The 26,387-nt window shown below is 38.4% G+C and overlaps 1 protein-coding gene across 1 annotated transcript in view; it reads left to right on the forward strand.

The window, feature by feature from the left end:
• Positions 1-24,959, forward strand: part of nsmfa (NMDA receptor synaptonuclear signaling and neuronal migration factor a) — a 39,681-nt gene extending 14,722 nt beyond the window's left edge. Inside the window, 12 exon segments of the mRNA XM_067484703.1 lie at positions 126-1,034; positions 1,747-1,819; positions 9,198-9,250; positions 10,797-10,886; positions 14,420-14,550; positions 14,821-14,904; positions 15,006-15,039; positions 15,991-16,061; positions 16,292-16,371; positions 18,011-18,113; positions 20,570-20,645; positions 22,072-24,959. Coding sequence (XP_067340804.1) covers positions 126-1,034; positions 1,747-1,819; positions 9,198-9,250; positions 10,797-10,886; positions 14,420-14,550; positions 14,821-14,904; positions 15,006-15,039; positions 15,991-16,061; positions 16,292-16,371; positions 18,011-18,113; positions 20,570-20,645; positions 22,072-22,169 — 1,802 coding nt within the window. The 3' untranslated portion in view covers positions 22,170-24,959.
• Positions 24,960-26,387: the final 1,428 nt, after the last annotated feature.

A 26,387-nucleotide genomic window follows, 5' to 3' on the forward strand; every position in this document is an offset into this window, starting at 1 on the left:
AGCTGATATTACATTGTCTCATCCTCAACTTGTCCTCTTTTTTCCCCCTTTCTTTCTTTTCATGCTCAGTAGCATCATCATCTCTACTTTGAGTCTCACAATGATCCCTCTCTTTATCAATTTAGCTCATCTCCTGTCTGAAACCTTGGTGGGCCCTGACCCAGAGTCACCAAGTGACATTGTTGGCCCAAACAAAAACAACAACTTCCATCACAGCACCAACACCACCAAAAGCCCCAAGGAAATCCCAGAGCCTAACTTGGTGAAAGAGCCACTGGGCATCCTACAGCCACCTCCCCCTTCCATCACTGTTTCTACCAAGCCAGCGCGGCTGTCTCTCGAGCGCAGCTTCTCAGCAGAGGAAGATCAGCAGAAGTGTGTTGAGTGCACCCTTCAGCCGGCCCGTGTGTACACCATCACTACTCAGCACGGTATGCTGATGAGCAGCGGCCGGGAAAGCAAGGAGAGCCTAGAACTGGACGTCTTGAAGGAGAAGTCAGGAAGTGGCGGGGCTGGATCCAGAGGTAGCTTGATCCAGCCCTCCACTTCCCCTTCCTCTACCTCTTCGTCTCCGACCCAGTACCACCATGCCAGTAGTGGCCGCGGCACCAGCAGCTGTGGTGGCAGCCACCACCACAGCAACCATCACCACAGTAACCACCACCACCACCATGCACCACCCAGCAGCGGAGGAACCAGTGGGGCAAGTGCAGGCAGCAGTAGCAACCAGCAGCAGGCTGTAAATGTCACAGTCGGGTTGCACTCCCATCATGCACCACAACACTCCCACCACCACCATCACCTGTCTCAACCCCCACTGCAGAGCTCCGTCAGTGCTCACAACATCCGCGGCTGGGGTGAGGGTGGAAAGGGTGAGGCGGAGTGCAGCAGGCTGGCCTGTGACTCTTGCAGCGGTGCCCCCTCACGGAGCCAGGGCTCCCTAGACCTGGAAAGCACGTCCCGAGAGGCAGGCAAGCAGCACCGACGCCTAGAGCGGATGTGGAGTGTGGACCGGGTGACTGGGCTTGAGAGAGGTGAGAGGGCGGAGAACACAGGAAGGGAGAGGCGCCGAAATCCAAACAAGGGTGGGAGGGGGAGGCAAGGTTATTCTGAAACCCCCATGGCTGGGATTGGCGCGCTTTGGTATTGGACCAGAGATCAAATAGAATTTGACTACTCGATGATTTTAGATGACAATGAGATCTAGCCCTTTATAAATGAATGGTCATTTAAATTCACTTCCCTATTACTTTTTAATACGTGTTTAAAAGTAATAATTCTAGGCCTGGTTTTAAGTTTTAGGGTAAAACATAAGTCACACTGGAACCAAAAGGATGGATTCAGTAAAGAATAAATTAGAAAATAATTTTACAGCAATGAAATTAGTCAGCATAGAGCTTAAACTTAGAATAATTAAAGCGAGCTAGTATTAAATTTAATTGTCTCAAACATTTCAGATCTATTTCTTCTCAGGTCTGGTGGGGGTAGGGTTTGATGTTAGATGTGACATGGTGCTCTGTATTTCTGACTCCTTTGCCCGTCTCTGTCCTCTGCTGTCTCTTCCTGTGTGTCTCCCTCTCTCCATTTGTGGAGTGGTGGACTGTGAAGTGCTGGTGCTGTTGCTGGTTTTGTGCTTTCATATTTCTAATATCTTTATTACCACATTTACCATAAGAAACAAAGATTTTCTTGCTTTTCCCTTTTGCCCTTAACCTTAGAAATTATAATTTTTCTCTCTAATTGCAGAGGATACCAACTGGTTCCCCAAAGAAAATATGTTCACCTTTCAAACTGCCACAACAACGATGCAGGCGTGAGTGTCCCAAAATCATGTACACATGTAGACAAACATACATGCATGCACACAGTCACATTAATGGTTTATGGGAGGTCAGACTCATGTGCTGACAAACAGAATTAACAGCCCAGACAAGTGTTTTTTTAATGCTTTAGACCATTAAGTGCTAATTGCACACTATAGATTACCACAAACCACTTTCTAAAGTATGCTATCAGGCTTTAGATTAATTTCCTATCTTCCAGGCTCTTATTGATTTTCAGTTCAGTAAATTATAAAATCTGCTTTCGGTGTCTTAAAGCATGCTCAAGGTGAACAATCCATCACTGTGAATGTTTTGTCCTTTCTTTCTTTCTAAGTTATATTCGAAGCACTGCAATGCAATTGGCAAGGTTGTTGGTGCATTCGCTTTAACATTCAAGGAACACAAAACCCAGTGTCAGTATCACTTACTCAATGTCCGAATTTAATTCGTAAGATTTAGTTTTGTAACAGATTCGAAAAATTCTGGGCATTTTTCAAAATGTTTTAATTCACATTCCTGAATTATTGTTCTACCAAATGAACAAGAACGGATGCTTCCAAGGTGCCTGGCACTAATACGCTAGTTGTAGCCTAAAGTTCTGAAACATGCTTTTTAAGGGAATTAAAATGAGTATAATAGCAATTTCCAATCACATCACCTGCAGCCCTAAAGGATATTTGAACAACCACTTCACATCCAATCAGAGTCTCTGGCCATTTTCATCAACTGTTTATCTCTTTATGAATGGATCTTGTGCGCTTACCCCATTGGTCTTGTCTTAGATGCATGTTAGAAAATGTTTTGAGCACAAAGTCAGGTACAGTCACTTATAAGCAGTTGTTCATTTGGATCAATAATTAAGAAGAGAGCAGCACCAATTATGAGCCATGTACTAACTGACTTTCAATTGAGGTCAAACAGTGAAAGACTCCTTTTGTCTTTTTCTCCCCTTCTGTTTTTGGACTCTTTGCTCACTGGGGCCTAAACTGACTTTTCTCTCTCTGTCTCTTCTGCCTTTGCATGCTAATTGATCGCGGGACACTCAAACAGGATATCGTGAGTATTCTTCTCTGCCTGCTTAGCCTTTAAAAGCTGTTTTTTAACTCTAAAGTCTACCATTTCACCTCCATGCTCAGGCTGGGTGTTTGACTTACAGCTAAAAACAAATGCTATGGTGAGATAGATCCAGGGCATGTATACACTCACTGGCCCCTTAATTACATCTGTACAATCTAATAGAATCCAATACAGCAGATCTGCCACCAATTCTACTTGTACAAAGTTATAATTGATCCGTTTTTTTAAGTTCAAACTGTCAGAAAGGTGATAATTCTATTCTATTAAAATATATGAGGGGACCAAATTATAACCTTGTACAAACAGAATTCATGGTTGCATTAGACTGTACAGTTGTACCTAGTGAAGTTAGTGTTAGATGCCCTAATCTTGCAACTTTTCTTTTATTATTTCTTCAGGATTATACTGACCACAAAAACAAATCCATAGCTCATTCTTATACAGGAAAAATAACCAATTACAAATGTTTTTGTAGAATTAACTTCTGACAGAAAAATATGGTGGAAAAAACCTGCTCAGCACAAATGAAGCCTTTTAGAAAGTAAAAAAAAAAAGAAAAGACATGGGTGAAATTGAGTTATAGGATTGTGCTACAGCAGGGATAAAGTCCACAGTAATCCACTGCGGCTGAGTAAAGCTGCCAAGCTCAAGTCAGGAAAATGTTCATGTGTGTGTTAGCTGACCTACACACTGGCAGCTCACATACCCAGCAGCTCTGCCAATTTGGCACACACACACACACACACACACACACACACACACACCCTCACTTAGGACATAGGAATAATGAGACACAAATAGAATTTGGCCATGTAAAATCTTTATGACAGTCACTTCAGAGCTACATGACAGATGCTAATTATCAGTGAACCTGTGCTGGGCTGACTGTTTGGAGAGATTTGTCAAGAATAAGTATTTACATGTATAGTACGACATGCTATCGCAAAGGACTCATGGTAGATGAGTTTTAGTAGGTCAAGTATCACTCAATTTTCATTTATTCACTAAGTTCCATTTAACCTCTGTAGATTTATGTAGTAAGAAACATCTGTTAAATGAGTCATGACTGTATTTACACTAATTAAAACTAATAAGTTAACACTTATAATAAAACACTAACTAAACCTTCACATTTCATGCTGGACACCATGTACTGCAACTGCACCTTGCCTGACTAAACCACACTAACCCAGGCTTCCCTTTAACATTGTCAGGTTTTTTGTTCTGGTAAACCAACTAATATCTGGCCGCTAGCTCAAAGTTTGGGATTTATACAAAATTCTCAAAACGATTAGGAGATCCAGTAATATTCTTTATGTTTTCTTATACGGTGATCAGCCACAACATCACCTGGTGTCTTTAATGTTATTGTGGACAGGGGTCTGCTTTTGTACTCAGTCTGTATCAGTCTGCAGCTCCACAGACCCATAAACAGCATGTAGCAATCACATTTTATCCACCACAGCAACAAAATCACCAGGTAGTTAATTGTGGTTGATCAATGTATATTTTAGACACGATTTTAAAGATTTGTCTTCAACTTGTACATCAGGGCTTAAAAAGTCTCACTCATAGGGCAGTTTTAAGAAGTAGACAAAGGCATTGAGTTTAATCTTTTCGAGTTTGTTCTTCCACAACCTAAAAAATACAGCGTAACGCAATCCTTGGTTCGTATGTGAAGATGTTTTGGAGGAATTTTACAAAGTACTTTCTTCTACATACCCAGAGTGTATCTGGGTACACAACAGCTATGTTTAGCATGGTATGAGCTGGTATCTAGCTCTGCTACTTTGAAGTGTTAATCAGCTTCACAAGACTGTTGGATTTCACATTTCCTGGTTAACGGCAAATACCGTAGGTCTGTCGAACACATAACCAAACATTGAGAGTGATGCGTTTTACAACATGTTTCAACTATGACACATTAAAAAGTCCAGCGTGAGCCCAGTTGCATCACGTTCTGCTACCAAGAACATCAATGAAGTATCACAGCAGCCTACTTTAAATGTATGCCGGGCTTCCTCGACAATTTTGCTGTAAACACTATAACACAGAAAAAGCATCCATGAAAACTTTACACTAGGATGTAAAACCCCCAGCCTAATTATGCTGGTATAAACTTAAAACTCTACAAACTTCAAATTGCTCATACAGATATAAAACAAACATCCAAGACTCACACTGGGAAAGTATAAAGATTGTTAAAATCCCCCCAAAACGAACTCCATTAAGATTTACATGTCAAGTGGAATGAAGATGTGCAATGGAAAGATCACAAATGTAGTTTTCTATTGGAGGATTGTTGCACTGATGATTTAAAAATTAGATTTGAGCTGGCGATGTAATTTGACTCTTTGATCCTGGCTGCTGCTTACCTGCAACATCCTCCCCTTAATAGCCAAATAAAGCCTGCAGCTAAAAGCCCTGGCATCAGCCTCCCTGCACTGTCCTACCCCTGCATACTCCCTCTCTCATCCTCTTAATACTGTGCCACGTCCTGGCAGGGCTTTCCGGGGATTTGTGCAGAGAAAAAGGAGAGAGAGGGAGCAGGATACGGCAGAAGTCATCCAGAGGTACGAAGTGTCCCCTGCCAGGCTATGCTTTGCTTGAGTGCTGTTTGCGTTCGTTTCTGGCTACAGCTCCGTTGCAGCTTATTTACAGCCATGTCTAATCTGACTAAGGCAAGGAGTCAGAACGTGGCACTTAAAGGTGTGAGGACGTCAGCAGCTTTCAAATGGACTGAAAAGGATCTCCTTAATGGATGCCCTGCTACAGTGCCGCAATTTCAAAGCCAACCAACATGAATCAGATTTTTATTCTTAGACTAAACTGTTAAAAGATCAAAAAAGGTACATACTGTATGGGTGGTTTAAAAACATCTTAAAAAACAGAATCATATTGGTTGGGAAGTTTTCAGTCTTTCTGTACAAATGGCTTTGGTGAATGTTTTAAGAACATTAAGTAATATTGAAAAGAAAAAGAAATAACTAGGAAAACATGGAGTTGGATTTTGTTACACTTGGAGGAGTAATTAAGTACATCGATAACAACTTCACAAACCGTCCCACTTAGATGCTGTCACACAAGGGCAGATGGCAAATGTGACACCATGTAGTACATCTCAATTTCTTTGACATCTAAGTGTCATCCATCTGCAGTGTCAACATCAATAACTTGTGCGTTATTTCATTAATGATGGATTTAAACATTTGGAGAACCAAAATATAGTAGAACAAACTTTTCAGAACACTTTGCTTTCATTCACTGTTGGCATTGAACTGAAGTGAACTTTAAACTTTGAGTAAGAATTATAACTTACCAAAGTTATCCAATGAACAGGAAAATATTCATGTCGAAACATAATTTCTTGATGATACGGAATAAAACTTCAGGCATGTTTCTTTGTAACCAGCAAACAACACTTTTAACAAGCAGTAGAAAGTCTCTTTACAGAAATGGAGCAGAGCTGCAGGCTGATAATTTGTACATTTTCTATCTTTTTAACCATCTCTTACAGGATGGCAGAGAGGACAGTAAAAACTATTTTATCACATAAAGTGTATCTGATTTTATAAATATATAGTAGCATAACCCACAGAGCAGTGCAGGAAATATTATTTATTTCCAGCAGCAGTCTGCAGACAATGCTTCTGTTAAGTAGAAGCGAAGACAGAAGATTGTTCTTGTTTTCCCCAAAAAGTGGACCCCTGCTGTGTTTGTACCAGAGGACTATATGGACTCAGTTTTGCAAAATATAAAAATGAAGACAATTTCAGCAGCAAACAGCAGCAAAGAAAAAGTGAAAGAGCAATTTTAGCATTTAAGTTCTAAATCACAGTGGTTTTCATCTTAATAAGTAGATGTTCTCCTGTTTTCCTTATTCCTAAATGTTCACTTTCCTTTTCAATCAAGAACTACTGTCTTTAAACAGCAAATCCAGTAAAGAGTGATATAAGTACTCATTCTGTTACATTTATTTACTGGTTATTTTGTAGATTCAGATTATTACGCTCTACTCCAAAAACAGATGATGATGTATATGGAAGTAGGCAGGGCTATATAAGTAATTCTTTTTTATATATTAAAGACAAGGGAATTTTAGCTGTGGCAGCCTATCATGTTTTAGATACTTAAATGCATCAATCAATGTCCTGTTTACCGAAGAGATGCTCTCTTATCTGTATCCCTATAATACATTCCTAAATAGAGTCACTAAACAAACATACATAATTACAGAGGTTGTTACTTCAATGTTTACTGAGCACACTGAACTCAGAAACTGTAATAACACCTTTTATAGTACTGTATGTTTTTTCTTTAAAAAATTTTCTGGAAATCTTATTAAGATAATTATTGAGAATATTACAGTCTGCATATTACCTTTATATCAAGACCCATTGTATGTTAATAGGAAATTAGAGATAATTTAGTTCACTTATTCATCCATGCTGCTCATTGCAATAGTAAGCCCTTAGCAGAAATAGTGTAACAGTCATAACAGGAGTAGGCGATAGAAAATATTTATGTAAAATAAATTAAAATTAATGTTTAAATAAAGAGTGAGAGAATTAGAGAAAGAAATGAAGCTGCAGGAAGGAGGACCTGTCAGATTGTCTTTAGATGGAGGTGGTCATGGCTTCAGATCACATTAGCTGTCTCCCCCCTTATTTGTTGGCAGCTGAAATTTAGGGAGAATATATTCCAGGTAAAAGGTTGATCTGGCTCACTGCAATCAAAAAACAAGACGGTGACAGTGATGTCACTTACGTTTAATTAGTACAAGTATGTTATTTGCTGTTTTAGCAATGTTTTGACATGATGCAATTTGCTTTGCTTAGAAAATTAGCAATGAGTTCATGGTTTGTCAAACAACAGCAGACAAGGACAAAGAGTCTTCAAAATGTCTTCATTTTTACAGTATATTGCATCTCCTTTTATGTGATTCTTCGGTGTCCAATAAATATAGATATACTACACACAGACACACACACTTCATGCAGCTCGTAAATCATGAATGTTTAACGGTCGGGTGTGCAACATGAACGTGAAACAGAAAGATAAGACATTCATCTGTGGCTTCTTTGAACATACAACACAACATCAGGATCAGACAGCAAGTCACAGAGAAACACTGTACAAATATGATTGACCTTGACTACAAATATATACAGTGAGTTTATTACAATGGAAACTCCTAATGAACTTTAGGAGGCAAACTGAAATCACAACAGCATTTATTTTCTTAGAATGATTTGTGTTAAGTATTGAACACAGTAGCATACAACTCTCTAATGAAAAGCTTTCCTATGAATATTGATGTGAACATTTAACAAAATGTGTTGCTCTATAGACCCCTATCAATCAATGGTTGGCCTCAATTAGATGCAGTCTAGAGTATATATTAATTTTAAGTTCCTTACATTCCTACTTGTCACACCAGACACTGAGCCTCCTTGTGCAGAAAGCTGGAATTGAATACAAATCATGAGATACAAAAGTCATTCAAAATTGAAATATTTTTCGAAGTTACTGTGTTGACATTTTAGACAAATTAGCGACAAGGTGCAGACAATGTATATTTTTTATTTTTATTTTATTTTTATTTGTTTCCATTTCACCTTTCCTTAGATGATGAAAAGTGGTTATGTTATGGTTTTTTTTTTTTTTTAGAAATGGCCAGTATACATAACAAGTATTGTTCTTGGTCAAACATTAAACAATGGCCAGGTTCTGTAAATAAGCTCAAACCAGACATGAACTTATTACACCCATGTTGAAAAAGATGCCGTCAGTCAAGGAGTCAGTACCAACCCCTCTGCCTGGAAAAAGTAAAGAAATACATACCAAAATGCACCCGTTTGGAAAGATAAACTCCCTCAGATCCTCTAATTTTACCTCCAGTGTGGGTGTACTCACAGCAAGTCTTTCAGAAACCTTCTAAATACAATACTGGGGTTTCCCTTGAGCTGTTGCATCTCAATAATCTACAACCAATAAAAAGAGGTATTTTTGCAGTGTAGTACAATTCACCCACACCGCTCTGGTATTTTCCATTCCTACTGACAAGGAAATGTGTATGTTTACCTATAATTGCCTCCAGTTTAAACTCTTTTTCGAAACAGACAGTAATAGATAGTATAGATAGATAATAGCTTGATACTAAACTCCTATCTTTTTGTCTTGCTTTGCTTGGTTACTTCCCACCCACCCCTCCTCCTTCCTATTTCTCTTCTTTACATTTTGGTTCTTCCTCTGTCCTCCGTTATCCCTCCTCCGCTTTGATTTCTCTACCCACAGGAACTTCCGGAAGCATCTTCGGATGGTGGGCAGCAGAAGGATTAAAGCACAGAGTGAGTCAGACTTCTGTGTGTGTTTGTGTGTGTGTGTGTGTGTGTGTGTGGGGGGGGGGGTGGGGGGGGGGGGGGGGGGTTTGCTCCAACTTATTGTTCACTTCACCCTCATGTTTTAGTTTGTTTCTGGTGTGTTTTTGCATGTATGTGGCACCAAGCACCTGCTGATGCTTTGCTGGGATTTAGTAACACTCTGCTGCATTTTCTTGGGTGGTATACGTTCACCACTGTGTGTTTGATAAGCCAGAGAGATGAATCAAAGCGCGCGTGTGTATGCATGCAGGTACAGTATGTAAGGAGTGTGAAGCTATAGGTTGTCTTTTCCTGTTGCATTGCATTGAATGCTTGGATTTGTTGTTTTTTTTTATCTGATTGTGAAATTTGTAGATAAAGACAGCGAAATATATTAAAAGGGCACAATGCACAGTGATGGCTGGCAATAAAAAAAAGGTGTTTGTGGCTGTTACTGCTTATCCATAAGCTACCAGCAGACATATCTGACATATTCCATTAGCTTGCCTAGTGTTTTAGCATCAAAATGTAAAAGAAAGAAATAGTAGGTAAAGCTCTGTTTCTTTTAGCAGAAATATTGTTTTGTTAGTACTGTACTTGAGTTTTTTCAGTGGGATCTTTGTAGAAACCATTACTTTCTCTTGCTGCCAAATCAGAATGGAAATATGTGTAGAAGTAGCTTATGATTATGTCAGGTCTGTAAAGGTTTCACTATCACATTATTTAGATTTTTTTTGCTTGTGGGAACAGAGGTTCTTTATTCAAGATGAGAGTCAAGTCCAACAGACAGGGATTGAAACCATTTAAAATCCAAATGCATCACCTATCACATAAATATATATGTTTAAAATGGAGTCCAATCAAAGCTAATAGAAATACGGCACATTAGACCCCTATTAATATGGTTAAATCTGTATAAATTAAGCCTTGTGGTAGTATCACAATATTTATATTGTTGTAATTAAAACAAAAGTTCAAATACTTTGATTTGATTAATTTTTTTAAAAGAAAGAATTATAATAGCCATTTGTTTTGTATTGAGGTTATGAATGCTTTAGCCATAAATGTAAAATATTGCACTTGAAAAGAACAAGTCAAATCCCACAGTGAACTGAACAGGGAAGCATAAGTGAGGGCACTTAAAAAACGGGGCCTTGAGGAAAAATGGATGACAACCTTGTCACTTTAAGCAGTTTAAAAATACTCTAAGAACACAGTACTTACTGATCAACTTGATTTCATCGACAACTCTAGCTCATTAAGTCTGTAAAACAAGAATTAAATCAATAGCGATTATCATAGAGATAGAAATGAGGAGCAGATGCAAAGATATATGCCTATTAGCATACTGTGTATGTGTGTGTATTCGACAGTACGTATGTGTAGTCATCTACTTGTACAGGGGAAGGATGGCATTGTATGTACACTACATTTGTCCACCTGTAGCTGCATCCACCTTTACACACATGTAGGTGCAGACAGAGATTGTGGGCTTGTTAGTGTGTGTGTGACTATCTCTCCCCGCCTGCACTAGCATTCGCTGAGCGTAGATCGAAGAGTTTCAGCCGTTCCTGGAGCGACCCCACTCCTGTCAAGACTGACTCTCCTCATGAACCCAGAGACAGTGAGTTAATGCAGACTCGCGCATATGCATGCACAGATATATGCATGCACGCACGCACACACACACACACACACACACACACAGTTTCTTTCAACTGCAGTGAGTTGACAAAAAGAAACAAAAATTACAACAAAAGCTTGAGGTAAAGCTTTAGCTTGAGCAAATCAAATCACATTTACAAAGATACAGTATGTGAGGCAGCAGTTCACATGGCTCAAAATGATTGTGTATGGAAATGAAGAGCATCCAGGGACATGCAGAAGTTTTGAGTGCATGCAGGAGCATTTCTGTGAGAGACTAATAGAGGCTGAGAGCCTGCGAGAGAAAGTTTTTGCTTGATAGCTTTGGTATTTGTAGCACACAATTGAGCTGAGAGAAGAAAACATAGAAATGAACGTGGACCTTTAAAATCTCACATGTTAAATAATGTCCCACTACATCCCAATGAGGTCTAGTGAGGCTAATGTCCTGTAAATTAAATCTCACAGCCAGATTAAATAGAAAATGGGTTGTGTCCCCTCACGTTCTCAAATATCTGGTAAAGCAGCAGCAGTGAGAGTCATGAGAGCACATTTTCAACCATGTACTACAAATGTATGTAGTCATAAATTACCAACATGCCCCTTTGTGCCCTCACATCTTGACTGGCAGAATGATTACAGCGTGAGTTTTCTTTGTGCTCACTCAGTAATTTTGTCGTTAATTAATTTCCATACACATGTGACTCGCAGAGTACTGAAAACCACTAATCAAAATTTGTCAGCTATAAAAAGGACTTGTAATCAACACTGATATACGAGTTTGACCCAACAATTACTTCAGATCAAAAAATGTCACTACTTTCTTTCCTCCAATCTATTTTTATTCCTCATTTCTTCCACGTCATCTCTCCTTCCTCCCTTTCATTTATTATTCCATATCTTCCTTCTTTACTTCCCCTTGAATGTTTAAATGTAGAACTGAGTAAATAGTTCTCTATTGTGATAGTGCTTACGCAACTGCAATTTTCTGTAGATTGAGAAGGCAGACTGAAAGGCAGCCTAATATGAGCCAGTTATGAATGTTGTCAGTGGTGATTTAGTTACTTCGAAGTTAAAGCTACTTTTCAGACTCATGCCAAATTAGACTTTTGATTTGACAGCACACTGAACAGCCTGTACTGTAGTAGACCTCTCTGGTGCATTGAGGTGACATTTTGTCAATGCAGTTTTACAGCTGAGATCTTGGTTGTAATAGATCAAAGGCAACAAACAGACAACACCGAAAAAATCTGCGAGAAAACTTGAAATACACAATTACACGAACCAACTGTCTCTGCTGTTGACTCTGACCCTGTCCATCTGTCTCTCCTATGAAAGTGGGTCTTTCTTCAACTTTGTGATGCTCTCTGTGAGTATGTCTTTCAAAATGGAGTGTGTGTGTTTATCCCGGTCTGAATGTGTCAGCTGATACAAATGGTAATGCAAGAACTTGTGTGAGTTGTGCATCTGTGTTTCTAAAAGGCTTTGACTCATCGTACACTGCTTGCATGAGCTGTATGTCTATGTTGACGTCTTAGTTTGAGTGTCTGTGGTTTTATGTTTTTTCTCCACCTCCATCTTCAGTGTTTCAGAGTGTGGTGAAAGATAAATGAACTGTTGATGGAAGTCTAATGGTGTGGTTGATGCCTCATTCTCCTCTTTCCTGGGGGGAAGGTATTGTTCTCTGGAGGAGTGACATTAATTGTCAGTGTTGCTTGTCATTTTCCATTTTCCCCTTCTCTTCCTTTTTTCCCCTGGGTACATACTGTTTTATTAGATTGTTTACAGAACATATCAACTAAGTCTTTGAACATCAGCATCAGCTGATACTGGAGGCCTATACCAACACAGACTTTTGTGAGTTTAAAATCTTTTTTTTTACTTAAAAAAACATTTCAAGAAGGATCAGGTGTAGTTAAAAGAACAACAGCTCATTTTCTAAATAAATGATATTGCCCAAAATCACAATACAGACACTAAAACCAACACTGAATGTTCCATACTATTCGGTGGCTTGTCAGCCTGCAACTTGTATAAGCTTGTTTGTCTGTGCTATTGGCCACCATTGTTGTCCAAAAAGAAGTATAAACTACGGTGGCCCTGATAGCTCAAAGCACTGCTATTTGAGAAAATCGATGCAAATCGATAAAACATACTAAAATTAAGAAACCAAATTCACCAATTTGACAGCGCGGGCGCAGCATTTAGAAACAAAGGTGCAAGATGCCACAACGCAACCAAAGGAAGACGCGTTGAAAGCACACAGATGAAATGAGAAGTGTATCCTGGAGTAATTAAAAGTACACAACCTGTTCTCATTCCCAAGGCATCAAAAAGTGCTGCTTAGTGGAGTCTTTTATGGTTACATGCTAAAGGTACACTTCTGTGTTAGAAAAAGAGACACTTTAAAATTTCATGTATATTATGTCTTAACTCATCCTTACCCTGGAGTATCCGTAATTAACTGTAACCCAGTTGTCTTTGTGTTTAAAGTCAAGCAAACCGTTATTTTTGCACAATTGCAACAGACCACGTCATCGCAAGAGGCCCAACAAGTCCCATGGCATCAATAGTGTTGCTCCTGGGGCATCAAAAGCGATGCCAAAGGACGTAAAAATGATTGATATTTGTTGCCTTGGGAAGCGTCATTATCTGACGCTGTGGGATGAGAACGTGTTGAAATACATCTACAGATTCAAATGTCCTCTCACCCACTCAGGCATAAAATTTGTATGTTTGCATCCCTGAAAAACATGATAATGTTCTGAAGTTGTATAATGTTGTATAAATGTTGGTTGAAGACAAATGAGTCTGATGCCGAATTTATGATGTAAATACTGTAATTCAACAGCTGCATATTGCCATTGATTTGTAATGAAGTAATGAAAATTACTAATCAAAATTAAAAAATGAATGATTCACATTATTGAACTTACTCAAGTACTTTCGTACTCTTGACATATGCTGACATTAATTAATATAATCTGTTTCTACTGTCTCATGCTTGCATCCTATAATAAGAATATCATTTGTGATTTTGAATTATTATGTAACTCAAAATACTGAAGGACACAATCTTTTATTCATCATAAATAATATTTGGTTGATAATTTTCGTAACATTTGAAAAGTTTTAATGTTATAATGTTTTGGGATTACGTGTCAAAGAAGCACAACTTGATGTGAAACCCCTTTCTTTTGTGAACTCCTTGCTCCCTGATTCCAGTTAATGTATTTATGATTTTCCTTGTTAGTTGATGCCAGAAATCCTCCTGCCACACACACATCAATCTTTTTTTTTCAGCTGTCTCAGCTTTTTCCGGTTCCATCTGCCATTTTCTTATGTCACTAACTGATTATTAACAGCTCCATACGTTTTCTCTCCTGTGCTCTTAGCTCTCTCATCATAGACTTTCTCTTTGTGTCACCTTTCTCCCAACCAACTCCCAACACCTCAGCCAGCACCCTATTATCTCAAGTCTTTTCCTTGCTGGTGTGTTACATTATCTTCTAGGTGGAGACCTGCAGACCCCATGTGGCACCATGGATGAAGGAGGTGTTGATGACAACATAGACTGGGAGGAGGAGAGAGAGATGGAGAGGTTGGCATGTGAGGGAGATGACTTTATACCACCCAAAATCATGGTAAGAGATTGTAATATTTACAGTGCCCTGCACATTTTACAATATATTAACATGAACAATATTACAACCTTTAATCTGCAACAATGTGTCAGGTTAGAATTCAAGACTCTAAAGTTCAAAATGATCCAAGAAAAAAAGTCATTATTTTTCCTCTATTTCTATTATTGAAATGCAACAAGCATTATTTTAAAATGCAAATTTCATTTTCTCAGTCTTTCCTTTACTTACACCATAAATTTCTGCTCCCAATTCTGTTTCTCTTACCTTTAGCTCATCTCTTCGAAAGTCCCAAAAGCTGAGTATGTTCCTAATATAATCCGCAGAGATGACCCATCCATCATTCCCATCCTTTATGTAAGTGTAACATACTGAAACTTAGATGTGCTGCACACATCCCCACTTATTTTACTGTGTTAAAAATGTCTTATCTGGATCTGATCCCTTTTGGTACTCAGGACCATGAACACGCCACTTTTGATGATATTTTGGGTGAGTAAATATTTTTGTTTGTTATTTATTTTTACTCAATGGATTTTCATACAAAAATATTAAAATGAAATTGTGAAAAATAAATGCAACACTGGTACCCGACTGATAAAGAGCGTGGGACTTCAAGTTCAGCAGATTACTTTGTGGCTAAGTTTTACCTGCAATCTAATCTCAATAGATGTTATTTCTAAGTGGTTAATTTGGTCTGCTGTTTTGGAATTAATTACAATCTGATTTAATTTATATATTTAAAACCTGGTTTCTCCATGCATTATCTTAGGGTCACTGGAAGCTGACAAGACAAGCCTTTATATTTATGAACAAATTAGAGGCACAAGAGAGCAAGCACACATAGAAAGCCCCCCCAACAGCCGGCAAGATTATAGCCACTGGGAGGCAGTGCTAACCCCTCCACCACCTGCAGCCTAACTTTGTTTCTGCATTGGCAAAAAGTTGTTGCTCCTAAACCCTTCCATAGAAAGCACTTAAATGGTCCCAAGAGTTTTCCAGATAATGAAATGGACTAAAGCTCACAAAGAGTAACTAAGTGGTTGGTACTGAATAATTTACACATATGCAGCCAAAACAATAAAGGTTTTATTGTTGTGGAGATCAGGGGTCGGCATGGAAAAATGTAATGCTGGCCATGATTGACAAAAGAACACAGTGCATTGCAGCTTGGTGTGTAGCAGGTTGTTCACAGTCCCCATGCTGCATACTGCTGTGGCTTACCTCTCTAGATTTGTCTTGACCAGTTTTATTTTGCTTTGACATTATTTACTTCTCTCTCTGCTGTCCATTATCGTTACTTAAAGTAACCCTACAGAGATTTCCTCTGTATTCACTTTTCTCTCTTAGTACACTGTTCCTTGTCTCTTTTGATATTCCTCTCTCTCTGCCTTCTTGGTCACTGTTGTTTAAATCAACCTGAACCTTTTTTCTGCCTCACAGAGGAAATTGAGAAGAAGCTCACAGCTTACAGGAAAGGAAGCAAGTTTTGGAGGATGCTCATATTTTGTCAGGTGTGGTACAAGGGGAAAAACAAGAATTACTGTATTCCTTGTGGACTTGTAGGGTTTATTTGCTATATATGAGTTACATGTTCATACACTGCATATGAAATTTCCTGAGTAATTAGGTGCCGTAAATTGCACTTCCTTTGGGATATAAGTGCTTAAGAGCTTAATAATGAGGAAGAAAATGAGCAGTTGTGTTAGTAGTAACATGTTTTATTCTTGCGTGCGTTTCCTAGGGAGGCCCTGGTCATCTGTATTTACTGAAGAATAAAGTGGCAACCTTTGCTAAGGTGGAAAAGGAAGAGGACATGAGCCAGTGAGTTAGCAGTGGACTTCGTGGGTCCATTTCTGTTTAATGAATACAATCTGAAAACAATCAGTCAGGTTTCTTGTTAATGAAGCTTTTTATTTCACCAGTAATCAGAATAAAGGCTGAATGAAATAGAAAGTGCTCATGTAAGCACTTCATCACATCCATATAAATTTCCAAAGTAAAGTCTATAATGTGTATTCAAAAGATCAATAAATTTGCTGTTTAAATGGTTTTTGCTCTATTTTTCCAATATCAATACTCTTAAAATGCTCATACAATTAATGATGTTTTAGTGGGGCCATGCAACATGCTGTCATTACCTGTATGAGCAATATCTGTTAGTGTTTTTGAGTTGCCAGGAGACTATTTTGGAATAGATGACATTTACCTGATTTATCATCATAAACACAAGGCTTGTCCTCTATTTCATACTGTAACTCTCGTAGCAGGATATTTCTGCTCCTGTGTATTTAATTACAATCCCCTCCAAAAGGATTGAAATGGCAATAAAATTGTTTTTGTGGTACAGTGAAGACATTTTGATTAAATATTGAAAGATGGATATCAGATGAAATTTCTGAATTTCAAATTGTATTCAATGCCATATACAGCTAGATACATTCAACAAAACAGAACATAGCACCTTTGTATCATGCCCAAATTTTGAGTTCACAAAAGTATTGGATTAGACTGTAGGTCCCTTGTTTTCGATAACTGCACCAAGCCTGCAACTTACAGATGTCAATTGTTGAAATCCATTTTGGGTTTTTTTTTTTTGGTTTGCTTTTCAATGTTTGTACCACAGATGTTTCGGGGGGAGTTTCTCTATTCTCTTCGACAGGTGGAATGCATGTTTAGTTGGGTTCAACTTTGTACTGAATGGGGAAGTTCTTCCCAATTTGTTTTGTTTCTCTGTCAACTGGCAGAACAAAACTTCTTTATGTCTCTGAACATATTCTGTTGCTACCATCATGAGTTATGACATGAACAGAGATTAGCGAGCCTGTTCCAGAAGTAGCCATACAGGCCTCTTGTGTCTTGTGGTTTGTTCTCTTCATGTCTGCTCATTAAAAAAATAATCTATAAATGGTGGATTGTGATACCTTCATTCCTTCTCTGTGGAGGATTTTGGTGACGTCACTGACTGTTGTTTTTTGTTATCCGCCACATCTTTAGCTGTGTACCTGCACTGTCTTTGTTGCTAAGTACACCAGTGGTTTCTTTCTCTTTTTGTTCAGGGTATTGTTGTACTGACTATGCCCCGTGTTTGTGCAATGCTTTTAATGCTTTGTTTTCCCTTATTTCTCAGATGCAAAATTGCTTGCCTTTCTCCAATAGACAGTGCTTTGCTTTTCATGTTGATTTATCCTTTTTTTTATCACAAATGTAGTCTGTCTGTCAGTTACATGTTCTAAGACTTTTGCTTACTTAAAGTTGTCTCATCTAAAACAAGAGGCGCAATGTATTTTGGTAATAGCTGAAATTCTGGCTCAATCATCTTTTAATATTAAACCAAATGTCTTCATTGTACTGCAAAAACAAATGAACTGGCCTTGCCTATGAAACACGTTTGGAGTTTCTTGGGACTGTACATGAAACCCGTCAGACTGATGTGTGTAGCAGCTGCCTTTTTTTTGTTCAGATTCTGGAGGAGGCTCAGTCGCTTCATGAGTAAAATCAACCCAGAGCCCAACATCATCCACATAATGGGATGCTACGTCCTGGGAAACCCCAATGGAGAGAAGGTACTCAATGATTCCCTTGTTCAACCAAGTTTTTACCAGGCAAACCTGAAATATCTTCTGTTGCTCACAACTGGATTTAAAAACTTCTCAAGACTTTTGTTTGTCTGTCTGTTTTTTTAGAGTAAATCTTTCCTCATGGTCACTCCTGCCCAATTTTATCTCTGCCTGTCTTCACCTTCCTGTTTGTGGCATGCTGCTTACTCTCTCTACCTGACATGAACAAATAATACAACAGACAGCTACATACACACACAAAAGAGAAAAAATCGAAAACACACACAAAGAAGCTGGCATACACACATGCCCTCATACATACACATACACACACACTATAGCCAGCGGTGTCTGTCTGACCTGACTGTCTGTTCCACTCATGTCTGCCAAAATGCTTTGTTATATAAAGTGAGTCTCACTGGGGTTGATGGACAGTCTGGCAGTCTGCACAACAGACTGCACATCAGTGATATCGCCACCCCTGCAGACAAATACAAACACATGCAGTTGTTTCAAGGGAGTGTGGATCCAACACAACAAAATGTATGTTTGTCTTTTCGCAAGGGTGTGGCTTAGTCCCATGATACCCAAGTGATATTTTCACACTGCAGATTTTGTAACAATGCAGTGGAAACTAGACTTAATGAATTGTGCTTCTAATGCTACAGAATACACACATACATTTTTATAGGGTGTGAAGTCTTATGTGACATGTCCAACTAAAAGCTAGTTATCTTTTGCCAACAAAACCATATGGCCAACCTAATGCAAAACTGTAGGGTATCTCCATATTTGTTTACAAGTTTTGAGTACAAGTACATTTAAATGCATCCAAAAACTCCAGTGCAGACAACCAAAAACAACACGTACTTTCTGAGTACAGATTTCAACACAAGCCATATGCTGTATACCAAGTGTCTTGAGTCACTTATTGTAACAAACACTCACAGGCTCACTTATAAATGTATGCCCATATGCTTTGTGTGAATGTTTGCAGCTGTGCCTACTGTAATCCTAATAAAAATTGGATATTTATGCTTATAAATATTGACATGAGTCTGCAGCCGGGCTAGAGTGGGTTGACTTCAACACAAAAGGTAAATTAAACCACCCCCTCTTGCTTTGAAAAAACATAATGACTAATACATGATTAACAAATTCACTCAGAACATATCAAAGGGATCTTGCTTTCAAAGCATAACAAAAGCTGATATTGTAATGCTAATTTTGACTAATACTCTTCTTCTGAGCCTTTTTTATTGTAATGCGCGTAATGGTGATGATGATGTAAGGCGTAACTGTTCCATATACATAAAAGTAAATGTGATGAAAAATACAAGTGATGAGGGCCAAATCCGGCAGCTAATATTGGGGAAAATGTACTGTGATACAGGAAATGGAAGAACATTGTTAAAACAACATTGTGAAAGGTGTTTTAAATGCTACACCTAAGGACAGAGGGTGGTGTTTTGGTGGTGAGTGTAAGGTCCAGTGAAGCTAAGCTGACTTTTGATAACCGGTGATCCTCTTTTGATTTACTGTGATTTAAAATTATTTTGAATTGTGCATGAAAAGTGATATAGAAACTGACTAATTGCTGAGCTTATGAATGCAGCACCCCAACTGTAAAAGTTGTTTTGAAACATAGTTATGGGGGATGGAGGAATGCAAAGAAAGCCTGAGGATGAAACAGCAGATGAGTAGGTCAGAGAGGCAGTCTGACCCAGGTTTTAGATATGTTTTGGTTTTCTTAGCACAAGACTTCCAACAGCCAGTGAGTGCCTTTCAGGACAGAAAGAAAACAACACTGCCTGCGTCTCCCCAGCTATTCTCTTCTCCACATCTGGCATTTAGCCATCTTCTTTTATCTTTTTCAAAGGACCAAAATCATGAGCAATAAAAGGTGCATTTTGTTTGTCACTCGCATTTTAATATCATCAAGTGGGTTAAGCTGCCTCTAATTTCACTGTGGGATTGAGTTTCCAAACAATTCTAAGCAGTCTGTACAATTACTTTATACAGTACAATTATAGAAACACAACATTTAGTATTAAATGGCTTTGGGTGTTTGAGCTTGTGGTTGTCTCAGCTTGCATGTCAAATCTTTCTCATTTAAATTTTGTGAGTTTTCCTCTAATTTTCTGAAGATGCAACTCTCAAGGGTGGAATATGACAGGGATTGGGCCTAGAAGCTCTGTTATTTCCTAAAAAGATAGAGAGGTCATATAAAGACAAGAGGGCAAACTGGCAACACTTTGCATTTTTTCTCCTTTATTTTTACCTCGTTACCTGCACATGAAGAATGTGCATAATGTCATATTGGTGTTAATGAGCTGGATTCATTGCATCCTTATGTGCCTTTCTAGGCATGTGCGTGTCTGAAGATACTGGCTCCCCTGCTGCGAGCGTATGCAAGTGCAGTAGGATTAACTGCTGTGTGCTTTCTTATCTCGACCCAACAGCTGTTCCAGAAACTGAAGAATCTAATGAGGCCTTATTCTGTCGAGTTCGAATCACCGCTGGAACTGTCTGCACAGGGTGGGTCTAAACAAACACGCTCAATGTTGATCACAGAGATACAGGCATTTAAAATGCCACATGAATATATATATAAATATACATTCATTTAAACACAATTTTAATAGTTCTTCTTTTGCTGCTCCCTTCATCCATTTCTTATACACTGTGCACTTGTTCTCTCTCCTCCTTAGCCTTCCTATATGATGATGTTCAGATACAGTGTTTGATATTTCAAAAGCCTTGGTCCATGAACTACTGGAAATATGGATGTCTTGATACCAATACCAATATTTGTTATCAATTCTCATACTGAACTTGTGTACTTGTACTTCTCCAAGACCTTACTCAATACTGCATTACACCCTCGAGTTTTTTGAGTAGTTAGGTGGAGGTGGAAGGACGTCTGTGGTTTTCAGCTGTTTAAAGATAAGTGACAGCAAGAAAAGTAAAGGTGCAAGCTTTCCTCTGCTAAAATCTTAAGATCCAGTTGCTAACAGTCATTCTCATATTTCTTAAGGTTACTAAACATGTTTAATATTTATTGCTGACATCAGCATCAACCAAGTGAAATCTACAGTTACTAAAACTTTACCTGACGTTTGCTTTGTTTTGGTTTCTTCTGTTGACTCTACAGTACCTTCTGTGTGTGACTCTCCATGTGGGATCTCACCCAAATCTGAGCTTTTTCTTCCTTACAGCAAAAGTGGCTCCATTTATAAAATGCTGCTCTCCACAAATTTGCGAGTTTGTTTAGCTCAGAATTTACAGTCGTCAGTTGTGCACTTCCTTCCAGACTGTCAGAGATTATAAATCAGTAACCATTGTTAGAAACAGTGTTTAATTGTGAATTAGTCTTTGAACGTCTTAGCTATTCTTCAGGTGTCTCCCTGCTACTATTTGGACCTGAATCATCTGCCAGCTAACTGTGCAGTCGATTGATGAGGATTTTGTTGTTCAGCAACTTATACTAGAAGCACAACAGTTTAGTGCTCAGTAGCAGCAAGTACTAAAATGTAAGTCCTTGTCATTGGTCTGGAAAAAAGTGGTATTGGGACATCCCTAACTTGAAATTGTTACATGCAGATCCAGAAATGTCTTCACTTTCATGAATAGTGTTCCACAGAAGCATGTTCTCTTTCTGCCCCTTTTTACCTGTGGTGCACCAATAACTACACTTCGTGTTACCTACCTGCAACTGTCAATTAGGAGGCAACTAAACTATGCACCACCGATTTACAAATTTGAAAGGGCAAAGGTTTAACTGGAAAATTTATTTCTACCACACTTGCATTTGCAAACAATTATTTAAGGGGTAGTCCATTGATTCAGTATTGCATTTCCAAAAAGGTGGGGAATTCAAAACAAACATGTGGTCAAAAGCTGGTATTCGGACTTTTAGTGTATCCTATCTGATTTAAACTTTTTCTCTGATTTACCAATAAAGGCAAAGAGATGATTGAAATGTATTTCGACTTCCGCCTCTACCGACTTTGGAAGACACGCCAGCACTCGAAACTCTTGGACTATGAGGACTTCTTGTGACAAAGACACTTGGATAATGGAAGTAGCAGAGCCCTCCAATGCCACGAGAAACCTGTTAAAACTGATCCATTGACTAGTACTTAACCTCTCAACTCAATATTAAACAGTTATTCATGCTTTCATTGTGGAGAGGGCTGGAAGAAGAGAAAGAGGGATGCCAGTGCAAGGAGGCCGAAGACAAACTGTAATACACTGTGTCTCTGCTCTTCCTTAATTCCAGAGCAAAGGACAAAGGGCCATAAGAATACACATAAAAAATAAACAAATGCTAGAAAAGCAGGAGACAGTTGGACTACCCACATTATAGCCGCAAATTTTCTCTGTCTCTAGTTTGGCATCAAATGAGAATCAAAAAAAATTAATGTGTAAAAAAGAAACATTCATCGTTTGAGATAAACATCTGTTGCAAAAACATCCTTTTTGAGGCTAAAGTGTTTCAGAAAAATCACAGTCGTTCTGTCATGATGTGGTTCTGTGTTTTGACCTGGACCTCTCGAATAACCTCAGACCCTAGTGACATCATATACATAAATAATCCATAAGTCAATGTGTGTATATACATAATATGAATATATTAGCATAGCTTTAGTCATGCAAATAATATGAGAACAATGATGCATCATTTATTTTTGATGTGCATTAATGTGCAGTTTCATATGGAAATACTTTGAAATAACTCAGGTTTTAGCCATAAAGTAATTAATACAGTATGTTTGTCTATCAAGATATTGTAATCTTTATCGCCATTGCTTGGAATGAATGTATTCTCTCTCTAGAAATGTATCTTTGGTTTGAAGAAATAAGCTTTATGTTTTGCTTAAAAAAGTGATAATTTGTGTGTGTGCGTGTGAGAGTGTACTTTCCATGTAAAAACGAAGGCAAACATACAGATGTGTGCATTATCTGCTCTTCTTTTGAAGCCAACAGAATTATTACCTTCATCCCCATAATTATCTTTCTGTCACAAACACATAGTGTAGTACGATTCATGATGTCAAGTGGGATGTAATAGCCATCCAAGTGCTCCTACCCATCAAGTGTAGGAGTTGCCCTATTGATCCCTGTTGCACTTTTGCAGAAGGTTCAAGCCACTTAGCTGGCCCCCGTCAACACTTGCTTTCACTATCTGCCAAACACTCTTGGGTTCTCTTAATGGTGGCCAAATGAGCTCCATCCACCTCTCACTTTGCTGGGCTTTGATCCAGTCTGAGGACCAGTGCTCTCTGAATTAAACAGATCTGCCAGGAGTTTAAGCTGTTAACAGCCATCTGCCATCCTGCCAGGTGTCAGCTAGTTAAAAGGCCCAAAATATGCACTGTGTGTGTGTGTGTGTGTTTGTGTGTGTTTGGGACTGTGTCTGAGACTGTCACACTACCGAGGTGACCTGAGTTGTCTCAAACAGGTTAACAATGGTCAAATATGGGCAGCAGCTGAGCCTACTGCTGGACAGCAACTTAAGATTTTAATTTGTTTGCACACAAACACACACCTAAATATTAACATTAGGGCTGGGACAAAATCATTTTGAAACATCAAATTTAGAAAAAAGTTAATTATTACAATGATCAATAATATAGTTTATTTAAAGCCACAGTGTGTAATTTGTTCCTCTTTTTCTAAGGAGGCATACACAATGCTTATCTTAAAGGTCTCAAAGGAGACATCAACAATTCTCCAGTTGCTGCTTTGTTACCTTTACACTTGAGGAGTGCTTGTATATAAATAGTATTAATCCTCCCGCTGCACTCTCCATATAAAAATGTTTCTGCTTCTACCTGAAAAAGTGATAAAGGAAAAAATCTTTGAGGACTTTTCAATCACAGTATTGCTCATCCTCCAGATATCGTCACCGTAATGGTGAGCGACTCATATAGATGTACCCCTCCCCCTGACTATAGGCAGTGAAATCCTTTTTCATGTGGAGGAGTGCTATCGAAAGCCTGTCTAACTAAGATTCATTACTGCCTGGCATCAGTGTACAGTTATTTCCCTAAAAACCTTTTGAGCGGATATTTTATTTCATAGATTTCACTATGGTCAAGTGGTCCCAGCCCTAACATGTACACAAATGCACGCAAACATATTCCAGCACATGCAGGTGAAGGTCTCTGTGTATGCTAAATACAACTGTTCATTTGTCATTATCTGTGTGGATGTGTTAATATTTTGGAGTATTGTGTGCAGAATCTCTTTTGGTGTGTTTAAAGTCTACCAATCTGACTGGAGTGCTCTCTACTAGCAGAACTCTGGATTTTATTTGCTTTTGCCCTCTCTCTGACATTGCAGTGCTGGCGTACACTTTGCCTGGCACAAACAAGTGCTCTCTCACCTGAGTCACACAGTACATGTTTTCATTACAGATATAAGATTCAACAGTTACACAACCTGCCATATCTCTGAATCCTTTTAATTCCAGCAGAAGCATTAACCTGCCAATTTCTCCAAGATGTTGCCCTGAACAGCTGCTGGGTTACATTTTACCCTGGTGTAATTTTCAGACCAGAGAAATGGACAATGGTTAATATAAAGCAAAGATGCAATAGGGAAGATCCTGTACATTTCTGTCAGTTCAGGAAGTTTTTCTTGGAAAGGAATCAGTGTATCTTGTGGAACAAGAAAATCTCACACGGTATGCAGTGTAGTTTATCAAAAAATTACTGGTTACTGATGTCTTGTTTGAATTTATTGGCCTGAACTGACCATGATGTGAAGAGCACTCTGACTCTGAGTTTGAGAGAGCTTTCTTGTTTTCCTCTTCACTGGAAATCTAATTAAAAGATGCAAACAGCCTTTTTCCTCTTGGTCTATGTTGCATAATTTGCCTTTTCATTTTATTTACCAAAGTGAGAAAATCAAAAGGGCAAGGTGTAGTATGCCATTCAAGATGTTTCTTCTCTGTGGTGATAGAAATATCTCTTTGGCTGTAGAGGTTCCACACTAAGTGCTTCTTTAATTTTCTAAAGTAAGACACTCAAGTCAGACTTGAATGGATTTAGAATCAATTTGAAATAAAGATGGCTGCTCAAATAGGGCTCTATATACACATTTTGAAATGGCAATTTATGTGAAATGTAGTGTTCAAGGATCATAGAATGCGCTAATGATTTCATGTATTACATGAAATGTCCGCATCCTTAACGATATACGTTACACCCTGTTGTGGTGCCGTACAGGGTGCAACAGAAATACCAAAGATATGCTTACAGTACTGAAAAAAGGAAAACTTTTTGAAGAGACAGCAAGCGCAAATTTTGGCAGCGGCAGGTGAGAATGAGCTGCCACTATTTATGGGAGCTGCCAGTTTGCCGCCATGATAACTGCCTGTGAGCTGCCATAGTACCTTCTGCTATTCCAGACTGCTGCCGGTGAGATGAAAACAGACATTTGGCTGAAAAGACCTCTGGGCAAAAGGACCTCACCTATAGGTACATTGGTATATGGGAAAATTAAGTTGGGGACCATCTTAATTATTTTCAGAATTCCTTAAATTTTGACATGCATTTAGTATAAATATTTTATATTTTATAACTTCACATAGGATAGTATGATGTTGCATATTTATTAATATTTAAATCCCAATTAAAAAAAGTTTTATATCACTTAAGCCAGGTGAGCTATTGGTTCAAAATCTGCTCTAAACTGTCCTGCAGATGACATACCACTTTATTTGGGATATTAACTTTACATATTAGTTAATCTTTTATTAATGGAATTGGAATCTCTATGTACTAGTATTATAATATTTACATATAACATGTACATACTGTACATAACATACCAAGAATACTGTAGCCATGAATGCAATCTTTTTTGAATAGTTATTTTGTGGTAATGGAATAATTTCTCTTTTGTGTGTTATAACAACATAATTATATCAAAATCCAGATCTCAGCGTACTGATGACTTATCTTTCAAAGCTTGTGTAACAAAAACGATTTTGGTTTAATAGTGAATATATTAGATTTTTTACATTATTGTGTTGATGTTTTACAATGGTGGGTAAATTATTAGACCACTGAGATAAACAGTGCTCCCCTAGAACACGCTCATCCAATGTACAGTTCACAGTCTGTCCCCCACTAGCTTTTGACATTTTGTTTGCTTCATACCAGTAAAACAGTCTGTGTCTGTTAACAGTCTGTTATCCTCTCAGAGCATGTTTAGTTGTGCCAGAGTGAACAAAAACCACATGCTGCCATGTGAGGCCAAGACATTAAT

Source organism: Channa argus, chromosome 18 (genome assembly GCF_033026475.1).
Source record: "Channa argus isolate prfri chromosome 18, Channa argus male v1.0, whole genome shotgun sequence".
In the NCBI taxonomy this organism is placed as follows: domain Eukaryota; kingdom Metazoa; phylum Chordata; class Actinopteri; order Anabantiformes; family Channidae; genus Channa; species Channa argus.